Below are 20,761 nucleotides of genomic sequence, written 5' to 3'. Positions count from 1 at the left end.
ATGGATGAGTCTGATGCTGGATGCTAGCCAACACTTGTTATCAGAGATTGTAATGATTATTAAGTTTCTGCAAATCACATTTCTTTCAAAGAGTGAATAAAGCTAATCATTATTTTATAATTAACATGGACATATAAGAAACTTTTTCATCGTTTGCAGTCTGATAACTTTTGCCTTAATGAAAGTATAGCTATTAATTATATCTTGCAATAAATCTTTAATATTACTGAAGTACCTAAAGGACTTGTTCTTCAGAAAATGTTAAACCTGGTGTTAATTTGGTAAGAAAGAAAAATTACTGCTGATACTTCTTCTCAAATGTGATCCTGTTTCATAATGCCTTTTGGGTATTTCTGGCTGCATTTGCACTGAAACGCATACTGTCTGACATAGTGTCGTACTGTGTGACCTAGAACAGTTTGTCTGTTCTTTGTAAAACTGAACTTGGTTGCAGTTGCAGCTTAGAAGTACAAGAGCTTTCCAATATGATCAGTTCTAAAAAGATTTTAATATTTTTTACTCCCTCAGAAGAAATGAAAAAAAAAAAAAAGAAAAAAAAAAAAAGAACTTTTAAGTGACTTAGCTTTTGTTTTTCCTTTGTGTTTCACCAGTTGAAAAGATACAGAGCCAGTGGGATGAAGTGCATGGACACCTCCAAAGCCGGAGACAACAGCTTCATGAAATGTTAAAGGATTCAGCACAGTGGCTAGAAGCTAAACAAGAAGCTGAGCAGGTTCTTGAACAAGCAAAAGCTAAACTTGAGTCATGGAAAGAAATTTCCTACACCGTGGAAGCTCTGAAAAAGCAGAATACGGAGCTTAAGGTCACTACTGAGAAGTAAAGTATTTCAGTTTGAGTTAATTAGGTTGTTAAAGAAAATGTCCTCTAACTGTTGCACAGTACACATTGAGAGCAACCTCTTTATCCCTTATTTCCCACAAAAATATTAGAAAGAAATTCACTTACAATGTCTAAATTGCGTGGCACATAATCCTTGAATGAAATGAGTCTTAATTTATCAGTCATAACAAATAGCTGGCTGAACTTGCAGGAAGAATACCTACCTTTCTAACACAAGTATTTCTCATATCTTCTGTACAATAGCCTAAGCTGCAGTCTGCGAAACCCTATGGCATTGGTGTGTCTGTCTGCATTAATAACTAAGCTGTATAAATTATCTGGAATTAGTAAAGAAAAGGGGAAAAAAAAACAACCAAACATAACAAACTATATGGAAATATTTTGAGAATCAAGCATTTTAGATTTGCTGCAAGATAATCTCACTGAGTTCAACCTTAGCAGGGTTATTAACTGCAAAAAAAAGTCTGTAATGGCTGCTTTTGTGATTTTAGCACATATGTTGTCACATTTTAGGTGATAATATATGCACCTCAGTTAACTTATGAGTTGAGCTATAGCTCAAGTAGCAATGCAAATATGCCTTAAGTGTTACATCAGTTTTTAAGTTTCTTATTATAGAAATGGTCATACCTTGGTGACATTCTTCATGAATAAATTTTAACAGCTGTTTCAGATTAATAGTATCTCATTTTCTGGTTGGAGAAATATAAGATTGATAAGCCTCTTAAAGTGAGTCTTGCCTCCATGTTAATTGAACGTTGCATCTTAGTTATTTGGGAGAATAGTTACACAAATATTTTTTGTATGTTATACTTTCCTGCCCACCAGGACTTTTTAACTCCTACCACTCAGCTATTTGGTTAATGTTTGTGGACTTAGAACAGTCTTATTTTCACAGTTGAATGGTAATGAACTGCTGTGAAGAATAAGGGGATGAGGTCCTCATCAAACTGATTTTACCACCAAAACATGAGTATAACTGCACAACTGGTCTTCAGCTATGTTCATCGCCAGTTACTCATTTTTCTGATATTTAGAAGTAGATAAGAAAATCTGTTTGGGTATTTACTTGCCTTTTTTTTCTTTTTTTTTTTCTTTTTCTTTTTGCTTGCTTGTGAGAAGCATAAAAACATTCATCAGCCCATTGCTTTAGGGCCAAGGTGTAGTTACGTTTTCTCATTTAAGATTATACCATAAGGGTCATTGCTTGGGAATGGTGGATTAGGGTAAACAAGGTCAATCACTCACTAATGGATTGGAAAGTATTATAGGTTCTGTATGCTACTGTAGTTCAGTATAGAGGACTCCCATTTGTCACTGTCTTTCTGCACAGATAGAGTTCTGGCTTCTGCCTAGTCTGTGTTTGTTTTGTTTAGTTGTTTTGTTTTGTTTTTTTTTGACAAAAAGCTTCAAGAAGCTCAGGGTCCCAGCTCAGCAAAGACTCAATTAACAAAACACCAGTTCTGTGCAAACAGTCTTATGGCATTGTGTTGGAGTGTCTTACATCTTGACCACAAATTACTTAACTAGGAAAATAATTGAAAATTGAGGTGTAGAAATGGATTTTTTTTACAAGAATATAGGAGGTTCAGATTTTTTACAGGGATGTATGAGGTTCAGGTGAAGTTCATCTAAAAGTGTATGCTTTTTGAAAAAATTATAGGGGTTTTGGAGAAACATTTTCCAAGGAGAGAAATAAATGTGCCCTTCTCCATCCATCAATTTATAAAGTATACTAGTATACTTAGTCACAAGAGTATATCTCTATGAATAAACAGGGTTTTCGAAATGATACCTGTAGATTCCGTTCACTCCTTTTTTAAAAGAGATGAAGGACTTGGGCTATCAGTATTTTCAGCCATCCCCATCCCAGTCTGGATTCAATGTGACGTGTTGTGTCAAATTACAGACATTAGTCTGTAATTCTAATTTCATTGTCACAGCTAGTCCATCTTAATTTGCTGTGCCTTCACGAACCTCAAGCGCTACTGTTCCATGGTTGTTTACTTTCATTTGTTTGGCTTTACCTAGCCTTTCTTCCTCAAGTCTGGAAGAAATTCACCTCTGTCTTAGAGAATGGGGGTGGTGGTGATGGTGTGTTATTTTCTTTTTTCTTTCTTTTGTGCCAGTTTTCCTAGAAGAATTATCTTTGTCTGCCAGTAATTCCTATTGTGTTAAATCCCTCATGAAAGCTTCTCAGATGTGACAGCATCAGCTGTTTTGTTCATGCTTGAGATAAGGGGTCATGAATTCAAACAAAAATGGAAATATTTTTTGAGTTTACCAGCTTTAGATTTCTTCTGTACAGTATTATCTAAACTGAAGGACCTAGAAATACATCAAGCCCTGTAAAGAAATGTTTTCCAGGCTTCTGTGCCAAACACATTTTTTTTATGTTTTTCCCTGAATATATACAGCAAGTATGCTGTCTTTTGGCTTCCTGTTACACTGATGAAAATAAAGCTGTCATTTCCATTCATTTGTGTTGAGGGAAAGAGAGAGGTCAGTGTGAGTCTTAAATAAATTCTTCAGACATATTCATTTTGTCAGCTCTATCTCAACACAGCTTGGTGTGAGAAAGTATTCACCAAATGTTCTTCTGATTTGTTCATTAAATATTATAAGTCTGCCTAAAGACAACAGAGTCAATGTAAAAATTCCCCTCTAACTGACCTGTAAATCAGTGCTTGTGTTAATGCTTTTCTATTAGTGTCTCCTTACACATGAGGTTTTTATATTTGTTTCCAGCGCCACTGTAAAGCAAAAATCTGTAACTGGCTTGCATTTGGCCAGTGGTATTTTTAACAGAATTTGACAAGTTTCTGGCATTTAACCAGTTACCATATAATTATCAAATACATTATCATAAACATAATAATCAGAAGAATTACTCCTTTGAATTCAGATTAATTCAGAGCTAATTTGCTAAGCATTAGAACATGTTTTTCATTCTATTCTTTTTTTTATTTTGCTACTTGAGAACTAAATTCTAGGTACTGGGGTTAGGTAAGGAGAATAAGAATATGCCATTTTGGCCAGTGAGAGTCTTTAGCCATTAAAGCCCTGTTTTTTGTTGTTTATTAAGTGATGACTGCAGATGGTTAACTCAGCAGGCTGAAGGTCATAGGTGTATAAATAGTACAAATTCACACTTCAGCTTCTTTTCATCCTCAGGTCATCTGAACATCAGCTAGTGTAAAACTAGTCTCTTAATGCAATACTGGGCTTATATTGAAAAATATAAACCTGCTAGGATTGCCCATTCACTCCTGTTCTCCTTACTTTGGTAAGAGCTAGTGAGGCATGTCTTCTCCCTCTGTACCAGTTTAGCTGGGATGTCCACAATGAAGAGAAAGGAGGGTGGAGACAAAGTTTCCTTTCTTATTTTCTTTGACAACCTATTTCTCATTCATCTAAATAGGAAATTATATAACAGTCTAATTACATTTCCCTGCTCTGTTGGGTTACAGAAGACCAGGCAACCTCCCACTGACATAGTCTGGGGAGTAAACTTTATGCCTCAGTTTTGTGGGTAAAACTCAGGCTTTCTTGCCTTGTCATCTTCTTACAGGGGCAGTTAACTTAGTTAGTATTCTTTTGGCACTCCCCGTGTACTAATACAGTATGCAGTACAGTGTCTGCATATTTTGGATTTTAGTAAAACAATTAAAAATTAAGTTAATGTTACTGAACGTAATGCAGACAGTGGAATAGAATTCCTTGATTAAAAAAAAAAAAAATCTTTATGGAAATAAATAAATCATACATACTACAGATATACAGAAGGACAGAAAGACAGCCTGATTCTCTAGATTTGTGATATATATGCTTGCTCAGTGTGGGAATTTACATATTCAGATAATATGTATGTACATACATATTAGCTATACATACATATTGCTATATTTGAACTTCTATGTATCTTTTATTTTATTCCACTAGGCAATCCTAAAATAGAATAAAACCCAGCTTTGATTTCATTACTTGTTTTTACTAAAGGATCCTTAGTTACACAGACTTTCTTCCTAATAACATCAACTAGTGTTTTAAAAATAAAAAATAAATTTATACCTAAGTAACATGATAAATGCACAGCCTTAATTCTTGATGCCTTTTAATAAACTCAACAAATTCCAGTGATAACACAAAAAAACCACAGAGAATGCTTTAAAAAATGTCAAAATGAAATTAAGGTAATTAAGTATCTTCTTTAAAAAAAAAAAACAAACAAAAACCAAAACAAATTTTAATGTGTTTTTAAGAAGCTAAAATATAGATGACACGAAAAATATTTAAGAGAAAAAAGAAAATAAAGAATAATGCCAAAAATTTAATTCTAAATATTCGTTATAGTAATGTAAGGAATTAATGGGCCTCTGGTAAGACAGACAGTTGAAACACATACCACAACACTTTGTTCTCAGTGTATGTGCGCAAAGTTGAAGCAAGGCATACACTCCTCAAAGCTGTTGAAAAATTACAGGCCAATTTCCAGTAAAGTAGAAAATACAAATTGTTTCTCTCAGCAAAGCTCTTTATATTCATCATTTCTTTCCTAAATTATGATCTCATGTTGTAACGTCGGGAAGTTAATGGATTAATGTTGAAGTTAATGGTGAGAACAACACTTTTGGAAATAACCTTGTAATGGATCTTTCCGTATTGTTATTATAAATCTGTGTTTGGAAGGTTTTATAAGGTCATTTATATTCACATGGGACTGGGCAAAAAGGAGCTTACTTTCAGAGTAAAGTTTATGGGCCATTGATTTACAAGACAGATAAAACATTATGGTAACTTCTGTTATGTAAAAGGCAGTGAACAGTCAGACTGCTGTGATTTTTTTGGCTGGAAAAGAGAAGCTGTATATTAGAGTAATTTTAAGCAAAGAGAAAGTTAGAGTATAATAAAGATGGCTAGTCCTAAATGTTGAGTAAACACTTGCTCCATACTTAACACAGGGGAATGACTTTTAATAAATTTTTTAGGCATCTTCAGCTTAAGTGAGCTAAATCATAACATGCTCAGATGGGTTTCAGGAGCAGGGGTTAGTAATGCCCTCCTAATGTTTAGTTAGTATAAATAGGATCCCTTTTTTGAAATAGAAAATCAGCTTGCTGTCTTGGTATCTGAGGTTATCTGCTGCACAGTAATTGTGTGATCTGCCATCTCATGAAGGAATAACACAGGAAAGAGATAAAGTACATGTTTTCAATTTTAAGTTATTGAGAGGCCCTAGAGATGTTGAAGCAGCTTTTTAATAGGAAAGGGGGCTTGGGGGAAAAAAATCAAACTCTCCAAAATCTCCACCTACACTCTATTCAAAGTTCAAGTATGTTTCAGGCCTAATCTTAACCAAAATCATCTTACGGGTTTTCTAAGATGAAAACATAAATGCACAAAATATTTTAAAAGTATTTACTCTTACTTATTATTTAGACTCTTTAATCAGGGATTACATATTTAAGTTCCACTTTCTGTGGAGAATTCCTTATCTCAGTCAAAAGGTTTCAAAAGGAATACTGCTTTGGGAGAATGAGAGGGGAAACCCCTACTTTTTCTTCACAGACATTTCTCAATTTGTGTATTATAGCACAATAAAGAGTGACAAACCTTACTGTTTATTTTTTGTCAATAGCTTCTAATGTTTACATGCAATTTACTGTTGCCATTTACAAATACAAACTTTTTTTCTTCTTTTCATTGTCCCGTTGATTGGCTAGTTAGTCTTCGCCTAGTACAGAAATACAATTGGACCATCAATTGTTTTTGATCTTTCATTTTGTTGTTAGACATTATGGATTAAATATGTAACTTAAGTGCATTTATATGGAAATTTGTGGTATAAAAAGACTAACAGGAAAGACACATGGGAGCTGGTTGCTGGTTGAATGAGTGTCCCTTATTTCTTGGGTCGCTTCTGTAGTGAGACAGCTGGCCCAGGTGGAGTGGAGAAGGAAGAAGAGAGGAGAAAGAGGAGAGGAAAGGAAAAAAAAAAGAATTACCAAGATTTAAGAAGCTTTCTCAATACTAAGAAGCATAAATTAGCATTATAAAGACATTGATAAGTTTATCAATAGTATTTTGCTGTATTGCACAGTTAGTGCTGTTCCAGTAGATGGCACTAATTACATAAACAATTCACTAAAACAAAGTAAATTCAAAACGAGTAAAAACACAGGTATTAATTCTCCAATATCAGAATTATTTCACAGTACAAAAATGAAAATTAGAACATATAATTTCACTGTATTTTCCATGTCAGTATAACTCAACATCACAAATAGTTTGAATAATGCATAATAACGCATCCATCTATTTGTGTCTCAGAAAAAAAATAAAAAAATCAACATTCTAATCAGTGTTTATCAATTTGAGCTGTTATGTTTTATCCAGCATTTAGGATTTTGGTTGCTTGCTTCTTTCAGAGATTAGAAGTAGTCGTATGGTCTGATGACTAAAATAGTTTAAACATTTAGAAAGATTCTGTCCTTAGTTACCAGTAAATCTGAGGAAGTTTTTTTTTCTTTTGTTTCTATATTGGTGGTATAAGTTGTTCATCTTCTCTAATAATCATAAAATACGTGTGATCATTTTATGGTGATTTGAGGCTTATTCTTTTTCTTTCTCTTCTTCAGCAATTTGCAAAAGAAATACGACAATGGCAAATAAATGTAGATGTGGCAAATGACATGGCACTTAAGCTACTCCGTGATTATTCAGCAGATGACACCAGAAAAGTAAAACTGATGACAGATAACATTAATGCAACGTGGGCTGCCATTAATAGGAGGTAGGATATAAATTCTGCTATTAGGTTTGTTATTAAATTTCATTAACATTCACTGTCCAGCTTTTGCTGGAGATTATATAAGATGTAATTTTTTTAAAAGTCATGATTATAGTGATAAAGAAATGAATTATGATGATTCTTCTGTCATATTTTTTGAAATTGTGTCTTTGGAAGGCCATTTAATGTTTACAAATAAAATTTTGCTTCCTGCCAATTTTCCTCTGCTGTAACTGATTGCTGACTAAATTCAGTTGATAGGTTGTATATTTTAAATATTTAAAATAAAGTGTTAGAAGTGTTTCATATTTATATGTACTATCTCCACATCATAATCACTATAGTGATTTTGAGTCATAAACTTAATCTGAAATTAACAAGACATATTCTTCTGAAGCAGGTTCAAAGTAGAAATGTTATCCTATGACTTTAAAGCAAATCTGTAGTCAAGAAAGTTTTTATGAGATCCTTGTTCGCATTCTTCTTTACATTTCAATCTTTCAGTGTTTGGGTTAGATACCGACTGTTCACTAAAAGCAAGTTTTGCAGCTTTCCACCAAATTGTGAATCATCCAGTATGTAATCTATAAGATCAGAACATATTGAAGAATAAAAGTCAGCATTCTTTATAATAGTTAGGGATTTAAAACATTGCACATGTCGTGGTTTAAACCCAGTCAGGTAATTCGTTCGCTCACTTCCCCCCCTTTCTTGCCCTCCCCCTGCTCTCGGAGGGACGGAGAGGAGAATCAAAAGAATGCAACTCCCACGGGTTGAGATAAGAACAGTTTAGTAACTAAGGTATAACACAAATCACTACTGCTACCACCAATGATAATAATGATAAAGGAAATAACAAGGGAACAGAATACAACACCTCACCACCCGCTGACCGATAACTCGCCCCCCAAGCCCGACCAAGCTCCGACCGATACCTCCTCCAACCCTGCAGTCTCCCAGCCCTTCCAGCTAACTTCCAGTTACATCCTGGGCATGACGTGCTGTGGTATGGAATACCTCTTTGGTCAGTTTGGGTCAGGTGTCCTGTCTCTGCTTCCTCCCGGCTTCCCCTCCTCCCTGGCAGAGCATGAGGCTCACAAAGTCCTTGGCCAAACCAAAACATCCTTGTTATCAGTTCTGTTCCCGAGCTGAAAGTCAAAACACTGCACTACACTAGCTACCAAGGAGGAGAAAAATGACTGCTACTGCTGAACCCAGGACAGCACATTAGATGACATACATAAAATTTAAATCAAAGTTGTTTTAATTACTATGTCGGATTAAGTTTTATTGCTTGTAACTGAAACAAGAACTGAATTAGATCTGAATATGTTTCTAATTAAAGTCTGTGAACAAGGCCAGAAAAGTCAGTTTAGTTAGTGAATATTTTCAGTAAATTCAGAAGATCTTCTTGTATAATGGAAGTTACTTAAATCACTGATAACTACAGAAATTTATTCACACTTTTTGATTAATATTTATATAAAGTTGATATTCATAAAAATGAATAACTTAAACAGCATTTTGTTTCTGAAGCAGACTCACCACTGACTTAAGATCCTGTTCAAATGAGAAAAGAGATGCTGTTGATGTCCACATAATAACTTGAATATTTTTTTAACATGATCAATAACGCATAAATTAGTATAAACAGTATCTGACTGCATTTCTCCTATATAATTGTAGCCATTTTGGGCATAGTCATAGTAGCCATGTTTTCTTAAAAAAAAATTTTTTGCTTTCTGTGAAAACAGAAAGCTAAAAGCAGGCAGATGGGCACATCTGTTCCTCAGTAAGAAAGGCTTGGCTTTTTTCAAAATGCTCAAGTATTTTCCGTAAGTAGGTAAAATCATTATCTCAAAAGGTTACAAGGGAGAATGAAAGGAAATTACTTTTGTCCCTATATATAACTACAACCCCTGTGGTGAGATGGTTTTGTAATCCTGAAGTCCAGGATGTGTCTGTAGCTGCTGTAGGTGCAATTAGCAATTGTAGCTGAGAGTGTCCTTAAATCTGTTAATAATTCAAGCACAAACACAAGTGTGTCTGATGTTTGATAAATGTGAGAATTGCCATTGGTGCAAGGGCTCAGCCAAGTACTAGGCTAACAGAGAGTATGAATTCTCCACGAAACACTCCTTGCAAGCTTCTACAAAGCTTACAGACTTGTTCACAGCTTATGCATTTGATGAATCGTTGTAGTAAGTGTTTTATGTCTTAGAAGAGAGCTGTTAGGTGACTGAGTTGACATTTCTCAATATGAAGTACAAAGGCATAGGCTTGAGCCTGAGCAGGTAACTGTAAAATCAGAGTTTCCTAGTTTTTTTATTGTATGACTTTACTGCCTTTCTATTTTTTTATTTTATTTTTTTTTTATTCAGTGCTTTGTATATAATTTTTGTAAGGCTTTTCATGATTTGAGAACTTGGAAAAAGAATCATGCTGTGAACAGTAGTTGATAAGCTTCTTTAGGGGCTGTGTCACATTTCTATCTGTGTTATGTGAGACATTGATAAATACAGACATACTAAGGCATCAAGTCAGCAAAAGACTTGGAAGATTTTCTGCACCTCTAGATTTTCCAGGTTTGCTTGAAGCAGTAGCCAAGCTTTTTGCTCATGGAGCAGCTCCTGGTTGAGGCTTTGAAAGAACCACTCAGATTTCTTTTGATCAGCAGCTCTGTGTAAAGAGAAGGTGGAATCCATTGGCCTTTGAATTACTTAAATGCCAATTTGTTCTGCACTGGGGATGTGTGTCATTTGTTTTTACCTCCATCTGTGCTTCAGATTTCAGGTTATTGCATACAGTAAAGCAAATTATTTCTGGTTGGTGGGGACCTTTGGAGCCATAAGATAATACTCCATAGAGAAAGACATATGAACTCTTTTGTCACAGGCTCCAAGGAAGGCTAGTTCTCCATCAAATTGCATATACAATGATATCAGATATATCAGTGAGTGTTATTTTCATCTAGATCATAAGTAGTGTTCTGATGACTTGCTGGCATTGCATTGATGTTGAAATATATTCCAAATAATGGTCTTGACAATTCCTCTAATATTTTAGAAATTATTTTATCATTGTTTGTTAATGTCTTGAGTGCCAAGAAGACATATTCTGCTAAAGATTTTAATTTATTTTTCCTATATCCTTACCTTAAATGGCCTAAAAGAGAAATTAAGATTGGCTTACATTCTTTTAAACTGATTTTCCTCTCACCTGCCATCAGTATCAGGATTGTGTGTCACTGTAAAAAATGTGAAACCTCAGTTTCCACAAACCAGATTAGTAAAACAACAGGCAGGCAACCAGCACTAAAATTCCACTTTGCCTGTTGGTAATAGTTCAGCCAAAGCAAGTACTTAAGTCATTAAGGCAACATCTGCCAGCTTGTGTTTTGTTTTGCTTAAGTAGATTTGCAGCTGATTGCTGTGTGTTTACCCTTTGCCTTACTGTTCTGTTTTATAACACTGAACTATAATGAATAACATTCAACTCTTAATAGCCAAGTTGGTGAGTGCTTGATGGTTGCTTTTTCACCCTCCGCTTTTTAATTTCTATTTTTGTTGTTGGTACTGCAAAAATACACTTAAAAGCACACAAACTGATCAGCTGGACAAAAGCCAGAGTGACTTGTAAACAGGTCTCTTCCTCCCCTTTTTAGAAGCACTGACTTTCCAAGAAATAACAATATTATTTAACCTGCGGCAATTAAGGCAAAAGCAGTCTGTATTGCTTATATTAAAAAAATAAATCTAAAATATGAACTAAAGTATCCTCAAGAGAAAAAAATACAATGAAGGAAGTAACCATTAGAAATTTTCTATATATAAAAATGTTTATTGTGTTAGTATTATGTACTGGGGAAGGAGTATTACTCCCTTCTTTTGTGGGCACTCATATTTTACGTGAATTATCATATAAAACATAGGCACTTACTTAAATTTCATTCTTTCCAGGGACTCTACCAAATGTGTTTAAATTTCACTAATTTAAATGTTAAGCTGCAAAGGGACTTAGATCTTTCATAAGTGGAGCATATATTATGACAATAATTACATATTGTACTCTGAGAGTTGGTTAGAACTCCAGTGCATCGCTCTCAAATAGGCATCTTCAAATATTCACATTGTCCAGCAGATCTTATGCTCAAGTTCAATGGAACTCGGACTGCACAGTAGGTGTTAAGAGCTTAAAATGTGGTTTTGGCTCCTGAGACAAGATATAGGACACACAAACCAGTCAAAACACAAAAGGTAACTTCCCCCAGGCCCCTGCCCTCCCTCGAGGGTATGGGCAGTGAGGAATAAATATATACTTATGTTGTTGTTATTAAAGTTGTAGGAAGTTAGAGACGGAGTGGCAAGTTGAGTTTCTAGACAAAGTGTTTGAAAATTCTGAGACACCAAACTCCGTATTTATCTCAGAATGGTGTTAATTTTCAAATGCAACCAGTTGTGCAAACACTTTGATTTTGTATGTTAGCTGGACAGTATGAAATGCAAATGGCCAAACAGCATAAGGTCATAAACAGTACAAAAGTATAATGCTTATCTGTTTACTTTGTAAATGCATACTATAACAGGAATTGCAAGTATAGAAAAGGTCATAATCTAGTTTTGGTCTTTGGGCAGTAAACCTTTCCTTGTCAATGGTTGCTTGATATAAAAATACAATTTTTAGAATGTAAACTTTATCTCTACATAATGCTTGTGAGTATAGTTTATTAATTGTGCAGAAAGAACTTGACCATTCTGCTAGGGACAGGTTTTCTTAATATATTGTACCTTACGTAATACTACTTTGCTTTGTGGCACTTGTGAAAGTAATCACATTTGCTTTACAGTTGAGTTGCATTCTGGGCAAGGAAAAATTGCATTTACACATGAGCAACAGCCAGGAGTATGAAATGTGTTAGGTTATACTGAAGATTCATAGTTGTTTTCAGTAGCTAGACCTTTCTGGGAGCCTTATCTGGAAAGCTTATTTGCTCATTTAGGCTTGGACTGCTGAAGTCAAGAAGGACAAAAAATCACAGTCTGTTTAATTTTAAAGAATATTCCCATCTTCTAGGTTCTCCAACTCAGCCTTTTATTTTACATTCTTCTATTGCTTTGAAGGTTGGTCTGCATTCCAAAAATCCATGTAATTCCACGTGTAAAAGCAGCTATCATAGTTTTTTGTGAAGGCACGCTTCCTTCTAGCACAGTGAAACAGCTAAATTGGACTGCTGAAGTCAAGAAGGACAAAAAAATCACAGTCTGTTTCACTTTAAAGAATATTCCTATCTTCCAGGTTCTCCAAGCAAACTCAGCCTTTTATTTTACATTCTTCTATTGCTTTGAAGGTTGGTCTGCATTCCAAAAATCCATGAAATTCCACGTGTAAAAACAGCTATCATAGTTTTTTGTGAAGGCACACTTCCTTCTAGCACAGTGAAACAGCTAAATTAAAAAGTAAGTGGCCATGGGAACCTTGTTTATATGGGAAGCTTGTTTACATGTTTGTGTGTGCAGTTGCTCTCCTGGCCATACAGCTGCATTTGCATGGATTCCAGCAAGAAATCGTTGCAAATCTACTACTTCAGATAGAGATGATGATGGTCAAATGTCAATTTCTGCTGTAACCTTTTTTTTTTCTTTTTTTTTTTTTTTTTCCCAAGACGGCATAGTATGGTAAATTTTATTTTTTATCATCATATTGAGGTGATTTTTTTTTTTAATAGAATTTTGCCAAGCTCAAGAAAGTAGGTATGTCATGTGACTGCTTTTTTACAGCCAGTATGTCATACTGAAGCTTGTTATTTACACCAGCTTAACAGTAGTTGTTCAAAATTGCAGAGTGCTGGAAAGCATTTCAGTTGTAGGGCAATTATTTTGTTTTATGGAGATCCTGATAACAGATGGTTATCTTTGTTGCCTTTATTATTTAAAAAGGTGAATTTTCAGTCTAGGTATTTTCCACATACTGTCTTTTGAGAACTTTGCTTGGTTTCAATTCAACAAGGACTTAATTAATTTTTCTCAGTGAGTAGAACTATTCACATTGAATGAAAGTGAATCACACCCAAGATTATGTTAAGGGGCAAATGCTTTAATATATCAGCATGTTTTTCTGGAAGAAAATGTAGCTCTGACTATTATTTTGAATAGGAGGAGAAACAAAATTTTCAACAAAGCATTTAATCCAGTTCTCTTCTGGGAAGTCTGACTTCTATATGAAGTCCTAATGCCTTTCACATTAGACAAGACGGTGCAAGAACCCTTTAATTTTCATTAAACTAATTTGTCTCACTTTGTCAGTACAGCACTGCATGATTCTCTCCAGCAGTTAGTAACATCAGCAAATGCTAAAGAAAAACTCTTTACTAGCTGCTTCTGATGCAAGAATGCTAAGGCTTTTGTGTGTAAAATATGGGTATCTTTGAAATTTTGGAAGAGTTGTTTTCAGATAAAGGATTGAAGTATTTTTCGTTTTCTTTGTTCTAGTCTTTTTTTTTTTTAACAAAATGGCACACTGTCAGAAAAGGATTATAAAAAGGGTTCAATTAATACTGAGTTTGATTTGAGATAACTTTTTTGTTTATGTTTTACTTGGTTAAATATCATCCTTTAATATATCTGTATTACATATATATCAGCCTGGAGAAGAGAAGGCTGCATGGAGTCCTCATAGCAGCCTTCCAGTATCTGAAGGGGGAGCTATAGGGATGCTGGAGAGGGACTTTTCATTAGGGTCTGTAGTGATAGGACAAGGGGTAACGGGTTAAAACTTCAACAGGGGAAGTTTAGATTGGATATGAGGAAGAAATTCTTTACTGTGAGGGTGGTGAGTCACTGGAATGGGTTGCCCAAGGAAGCTGTGAATGCTCCATCCCTGGCAGTGTCCAAGGCCAGGTTTGACAAAGCCTTGGGTGACATGGTTTAGTGTGAGGTGTCCCTGCCCATGGCAGGGGGTTGGAAGTGGATTATCTTAAGGTCCTTTCCAACCCTAACGATTCTATGATTCTATTCTATGATTCTATGATTAAAGAAGTACACCTAAAAGGCCATCTGGGGGAGAGGGACTGTTTTATGATGATAGATAAAAGGGGGGCTACCTATTTGAACGACATTTTATTAAATATTTGTTTGAGAGTGTAGGTAATTATGTACAAAAGATAATCTTATCAGCAATGACATCAGTTAAGATTTCTTTGTTTTCTAATGAGCCTAAAAATAATGGCATTTCAGCCACATATAGGAAAATATAAAAAGACATAAATACAATTCCAGGCAAATCTCCTATAAATAGATGACTTCCAAAATCTCCTTAGCTCCTTATATTCTAGTTTTCACCTTTTTTCTCTAGTCATCTGACTGTACTTTTTGTGCAGTCCTGACACCACTATGTGGATCCAAGATGAGAGGTCAACTGGAGGTACTGAATATTTCTGGTTCACTTTCTGAGAGGATAGTCTTCAATGTGCAATGCTTTCAAAATGCTTGTAGAAGCTGCTGAAAAAGCAATGTTACCCATAATATGCCATGATTCATCATTTCCACCTTTGTGAAGGTATTCTTGTGATTTTTGATAAGCTCTTAGAATTAAAAAAAGGAAAGAGTTCTTGAGTTATTTCAGGAAAAGGTAGCATCAGTATTTCAGTACTTGACTAAAAGGATTTATGGATCCTTGTAACTTCAGGGACATGTTTCTTAAAACTCTTATATCATTGTGAATAAACTTAGCATTCCCACCACTTGAATAGATACAACTGTAGGCTAGTACTTTTATTAATTCCAGAAAGGCAATAGATCATCTGTAGGTCTGCTAAGTCCTCCCACAGACAAACAGAAATGACCTCTGTCATTCAGAATAAAGTGCTGGTTTTCTTAAATTGATTGTTTTTATCCAACTTGTCTGCCCCACAAGTGGCTTGCTGTGGTTTCTTAGACACCATGTATTCAGCTGATTGAAAGTCTAGTGGTTTGTGTCATTAGCTGTAATCTAATGTTAATGATTTCATTATAGACAAAAAGAAGGACAGTGCTGGCATTTTGCAAAGAGGCTTTCAGCTTCAAATACTGAGGGCAAGTTAATAATTAAAAATAAGCAGGAAAACTGAAAGTAGAACATCTGGAAGACCATTCCTTACCACTCAGACAGTTGCTCTCCATTTTTTATTCCTCCCCCTCCCCCCCATTCTTGATTTATATTTTGGTCTTGAGTGAAATGGAATTCTGCTGCTTTGTTCATATTTACCATGTTGTTTATTCCATGCTGTTTATTCCTTTTGATGAAAATGAGAGCTGTTCTTATGCTATAGTGAAATCCATCTGGACAAAATCATTAAATAGCTCATGGAACAGAATTCTGAAGGGAGAGCGATTTCATGGACTAATTTGAATCGTAATCAAAGCTTAATATGGACATTTCAAAGAAACACTCCATTTGAGAAATCTCACTCTTTTGCATACATAGGAGGTGCAGGAGGAGGAAGGGACTCAGGAAGACATAAGTAAGACTGATTTTGTGAGAGAAAGAACAGAAATGTCTATTTTTGTTCTTACTCCGTTAGCAGATTAAGACAAATGTGTTGTTCTTTTTCTTAAAGGTGAGATTTTCTGAATTAGAGAGTTTTAGTCTTTATTTGAACAAGAACAGAAGTTAGTGCTCTGTGCCCTGAAAGACCAACCTTAAATCTATTTCGTATTAGTCTGCGGATAAATTGACAAAGTGTAGCAAACTGATTATTGCTCTCATCCAAAGCTTATTGCAACAAATGCATGACTTACCTTTCCCCTCCATAGACTTCTTATCAGACTTTGTGTCCTTTAAAACAAACAATGGAAAAGAAATTAATAAAGCTGATGGGCTTGCAGAGTGCCAGCAAAAAGGAATTTGACCTTAATTGTCATTTTTTGTTTGCATTATTATTCTTGTGATAGCCTTGTTTTGTTTTCGCCAAGGTTTTCTATGTTTGCTTAGGGGGTTTGAGTTGTTGGTTTTGTGGTGGTTTTTTTTGTTGTTGTTGGTTTTGGTGTTTTTTTTTTAACAGCATTTCCTTGCTATTGCAAGCTGTGGCGTTTCATTGTAGCTTCTGATCAGCTGCTGTGCAGGCAGTGTAAGCTTCCCCCTCACTGGCTTGTCAGTCATAACTGAAACTGAGAGGATAATTCAGGCTGTCTATTAAATTTTTAGTCTCTGTTTGAGAGCTACCACTACCAAATGTGTCAGTTTGACAGCAGTGGTGCTTGCCTTTTGTTTTGTGGCTGTGTTTTAACTGCAAATGATATTTCAACCACATGTTGCTTTTATACAAACTCACAGAGAAATTGACAAATTACAATGAGTCATTATTATTTTGGATGAGGATCCATCAGCACAAGAGGCTGGTGGCTACAACTCTTACTGACCAAGGCAGAGACCTGTGGAAGTGGCAATACTGAAAGAAGATGTGAAAGCAGCAAATTTAGCAATGTCATTTTCTTGCATGTTCTAGATTAGGGGTGGTGAGAAGTCATGAAGAAAAGGTGAGATTAAACTGATAAATCTAAGCACAGTTTTTTAAGGTGTATCTGTTACATAGAAGGGGAAACAGTAAGAAAGAAAGGAATATGTGAAAAGGGAAAGATTAATTTGTTCATATTGCTAGCATTCAGTATCAATCACATCTTGACCAGTACTCCTTATGTAACTATAGTGTGCTGCATTCCCTAACAGATTTAAAAAAGATGAGCTTTTCCCCAGCTATGAACATTAAATCTCCTTCAAACCCTAAGAAATGTTATCTCCTGCAAGAAGTAAGAAATAATAGCTCTTGTAATTATCACTCTAGCTGGCATATCTGCAGATCCTTCCTTTGTGAATGATACATAATCAGTTATGTATTTGATAGATATCTGCTCAAACACAATAGTGCCTTGTGGCAATGAGTTATACATGTCCACTTTCTGTTGGTAAGGACAGAAAAAAGTATTTTTTTTATCTGTTTAAAATGTGTACATATATTTTTCAAGTTCCATTTGCTCAGTTGACACAATGTATGTTAAAAAACAAATTATTATTGGAATTACCTAAAGTGCCCAGCTTGCGAGAACCATTTCCCACTTTCTGCATTTTATCTTATTAATATCTTATGTTTTCTTTCTTATTTTCTTTATTTTCCTCTTTTCTTTCATATTACTTTTTTTGTTTGTTTTGGGGTTTGTTTTTTTTTTTTGTGTGTGGTTTTTTTTTTCATGTTAGGCAAGTCTTATTTGGTGGCTGTTTTTCTAAAATCTAACTTTGAGGCGTTTTCTGTACCCCACAACAGGACTTTTATATACTGATTTCAGTTACTGTTTTAAAAACTTAAAGAGATGCTGCTGTTTATTGTCCGTAATGTCAAACAGTTCAGAAATTTCCATGACTTCTTGGTGCTTAGAGCATGTCTGAGGTTCATAATTCAGTGTTGTTAATTAATCACTGATAGTGTCCATTGCTCTGTTATGAGACATATTTCTTTATTGATTCCAAGAAGGTAGATTTATTTTTGTGGTAGTCAATCTTTTAAGTTTCACAGTGTGGTTTTACTCCAAGGGATGGGAGGCGATTCTTCCAGGTCTGTCTTCTCTCTGTTTCTGTCCAGTAGAATAGACTTGCTCAAATAAGATGGCTCTAAGAAACCATAGTTCTGATCTGCCTTTGGTGACACCGTTCCTTTTAATACTCTGCTGACCCCTTGGAGCTGTGGACACATGTCACTGTTACTTCTTCTCATGTTGAGAAAATGAAAATAGAAGCATAGAACACTTTTATTAAATTTTGCTTTGGGTAAATTGTTTTTCACATCATGTCACTGATTTAGTCATTTTATGTCTGGTGTTACTCTCATTTGTGTTGGCTAGGAAAACGTATTCAAGCCAGAATTAGGAGAGTGAGGTAATGTTGGGCATAATGTGGGTTATTTTTTTTTTTATCAATAATCTTTCAGATGCTAGTATGTGTTGACATCTTCATGAAGCTGGTGGTCTTAATTTTAAATACTAAATTCCTTCAAAGCTACAGCTAGTTGAAGAAGGCAGCAGTGTAATACTGAGTTTAAGATCCTCCTTGTAGTGTCTGGTATTTTGTACACATCTAGACTGAATCTTTCCACTATCACATTCCTGATGATATCTTTCATCCGGAATTATTCACAGTCCTGCCTGGGTTAGACTATTCCAAATATTTTCCGTCCTGCTCTTCACACCCTAATGCTCATGGCTGAATGTTATTTACATTGACTATGTTATGAGTTTTTAACCTCAGTTGTGTTTCATTCAAGACATTTCTGTAATTTTCCACCCCTGCCATGGTTCCTAAATAGATCCTGACATAAGGACTTAACTTGTGGATAGTCAATAAAGCAATATTTCCATTTCTAGTTTTCATACCTGTCTTTTAATTACTTCTAAGAAAAAGTTGGCAAATGTATAAAGAAATGTAGAATGATATTTATGTTTGAAAGCAGAAATCTTTAGCACTAATTGCCAAAACAGGGCTTCATTTCTGTTTCTGATGGAAACACTTCAGTACTTGTATAGATGTATTGTGTATTTATTCTTTACAGATGGCTTCTCCTTCCAGATATATATTTTTTTGGGGCACAGCCTGATTATGGAGGCGCAAGATTTAGCTAGTCACAAATATGAAAGGTTGTTGAACATATAACTCAATGTCCAAATGGAGACCACTGATGAGTGGCACCCCTCAGGGGTCAGTATTAGGACCAATGCTGTTTAACACCTTTGTTGACAATATTGATTGTGAGATTGAGTGCACCCTCAGCAGGTTTGCCAACATCAAGCTGTGTGGTGCAGTTAACGTGCTGGAGGAAAGAGATGCCATCCAGAGGGACCTTGACATGCTTGACAGATGGCCCAGTGATAACCTCATGAAGTTCAAGGCCAACTGCAAGGTCCTCTACCTGGGTCAGGGGAATCCCAAGTACAGGTATGGGTTGGGCAAACTGGACTGAGAGCAGTCCTGAGGGGAAGGACTTGGGAGTGCTGCTTGACAAGAAGCTCAACATGACCTGGGCTTGCAGCCCAGAAAGTCAACCACGTGCTGGGCTGCATCAAAAGGAATGTGACCAGCAGTCAAGGGAAGTGATTCTCCCCCTCTACTCTGCTCTTGTGAGATCCCACTTGGAGTGCTGCACCCACCTTTGGGGCCCCCAGCACAAAAGGGATGTGGACCTGTTAGAATGAGTTCAGAGGAGGGCCATGAAGATGGTCAAAGAGCTGGAGCACGTCTCCTATGGAGACAGGCAGAGAGAGAGTTAGGCTTGTTCAGCCTGGAGAAGAGAAGGCTCCAAGGAGAAGAGTAGTTTTCCAGCGCTTAAAGGGGCCCACAAGAAATCTGGAGAGGGGCTTTTTACAATGGCAGGTAGGGTTAGGACAAGGGGGAATGGCTTTAAACTGACAGAGGAGGTTTGTATTAGATATAAGGAAGTTCTTTACTGTGAGGGTGGTGAGGCAGTGGAACAGGTTCCCTGGGGATGTTGTGGATGCCCTACCCCTGGCAGATTGCAAGGCCAGGTTGGAAAAAGCCTTGGGTGATATGGTCTAGTGTGAGGTGTCCTTGCCCATGGCAGGGGGGTTGGAAATAGATGACCTTTAAGGTCCCTTCCAACCCTGGACATTCTATGATTCTATGATAGTTATGTTCATGTGGTACCATCAGAAGTTTTCTAAATGTATAATATGCTTAGCTCAGACTGGGAGAAATGAGCAAGTCATATTAAAGTTACTAGAATAATACTATTACTTTATATTTGGGGCTAATAAAATTATTAATATAAGCCATTCTTGTTCAGATTGTCATTTGGAATAAGCTTCAGCATATTAAACAATTATGTAGAGCAACTTTGAATCATAGAATCATAGAATAGTTTGGGTTGGAAAGGACCTTAAGATCATCTAGTTCCAACCCCCCTGCCATGGGCAGGGACACCTCACACTAAACCATCTCACCCAAGGCTTTGTCCAACCTGGCCTTGAACACTAAAATCTTTTAAGAATTTACTTAATGAGACAATATATTGCAGGTACTGGACAGCAAATGATGGATTTTTTTAGATCAGAAGTATGGATACACATAAAAGAG

At 35.7% G+C, this 20,761-nt stretch overlaps 1 protein-coding gene across 18 annotated transcripts in view; it reads left to right on the top strand.

Moving 5' to 3' along the window:
- Positions 1–20,761, top strand: part of DMD (dystrophin) — a 1,205,254-nt gene that overhangs the window by 942,256 nt on the left and 242,237 nt on the right. For 17 of the 18 annotated variants that reach the window (XM_061453343.1, XM_061453346.1, XM_061453349.1 and 14 more), the window contains 2 exons: positions 612–823; positions 7,500–7,654. In XM_061453343.1, coding sequence (XP_061309327.1) covers positions 612–823; positions 7,500–7,654 — 367 coding nt within the window. Of the gene's footprint in view, positions 1–611; positions 824–7,499; positions 7,655–9,808; positions 9,946–20,761 lie in introns of those variants that run through there. The other variant, XM_061453354.1, reaches the window with a different exon arrangement.

This window comes from Pezoporus flaviventris, unplaced genomic scaffold (assembly GCF_033815535.1).
Source record: "Pezoporus flaviventris isolate CSIRO_AGI_PZ_B2104156 unplaced genomic scaffold, CSIRO_AGI_Pfla_v1 ptg000015l, whole genome shotgun sequence".
Classification (NCBI taxonomy): domain Eukaryota; kingdom Metazoa; phylum Chordata; class Aves; order Psittaciformes; family Psittacidae; genus Pezoporus; species Pezoporus flaviventris.
Note: the sequence above shows the minus strand (reverse complement) of the source record. Positions and strands in the feature narration are given on the sequence as shown.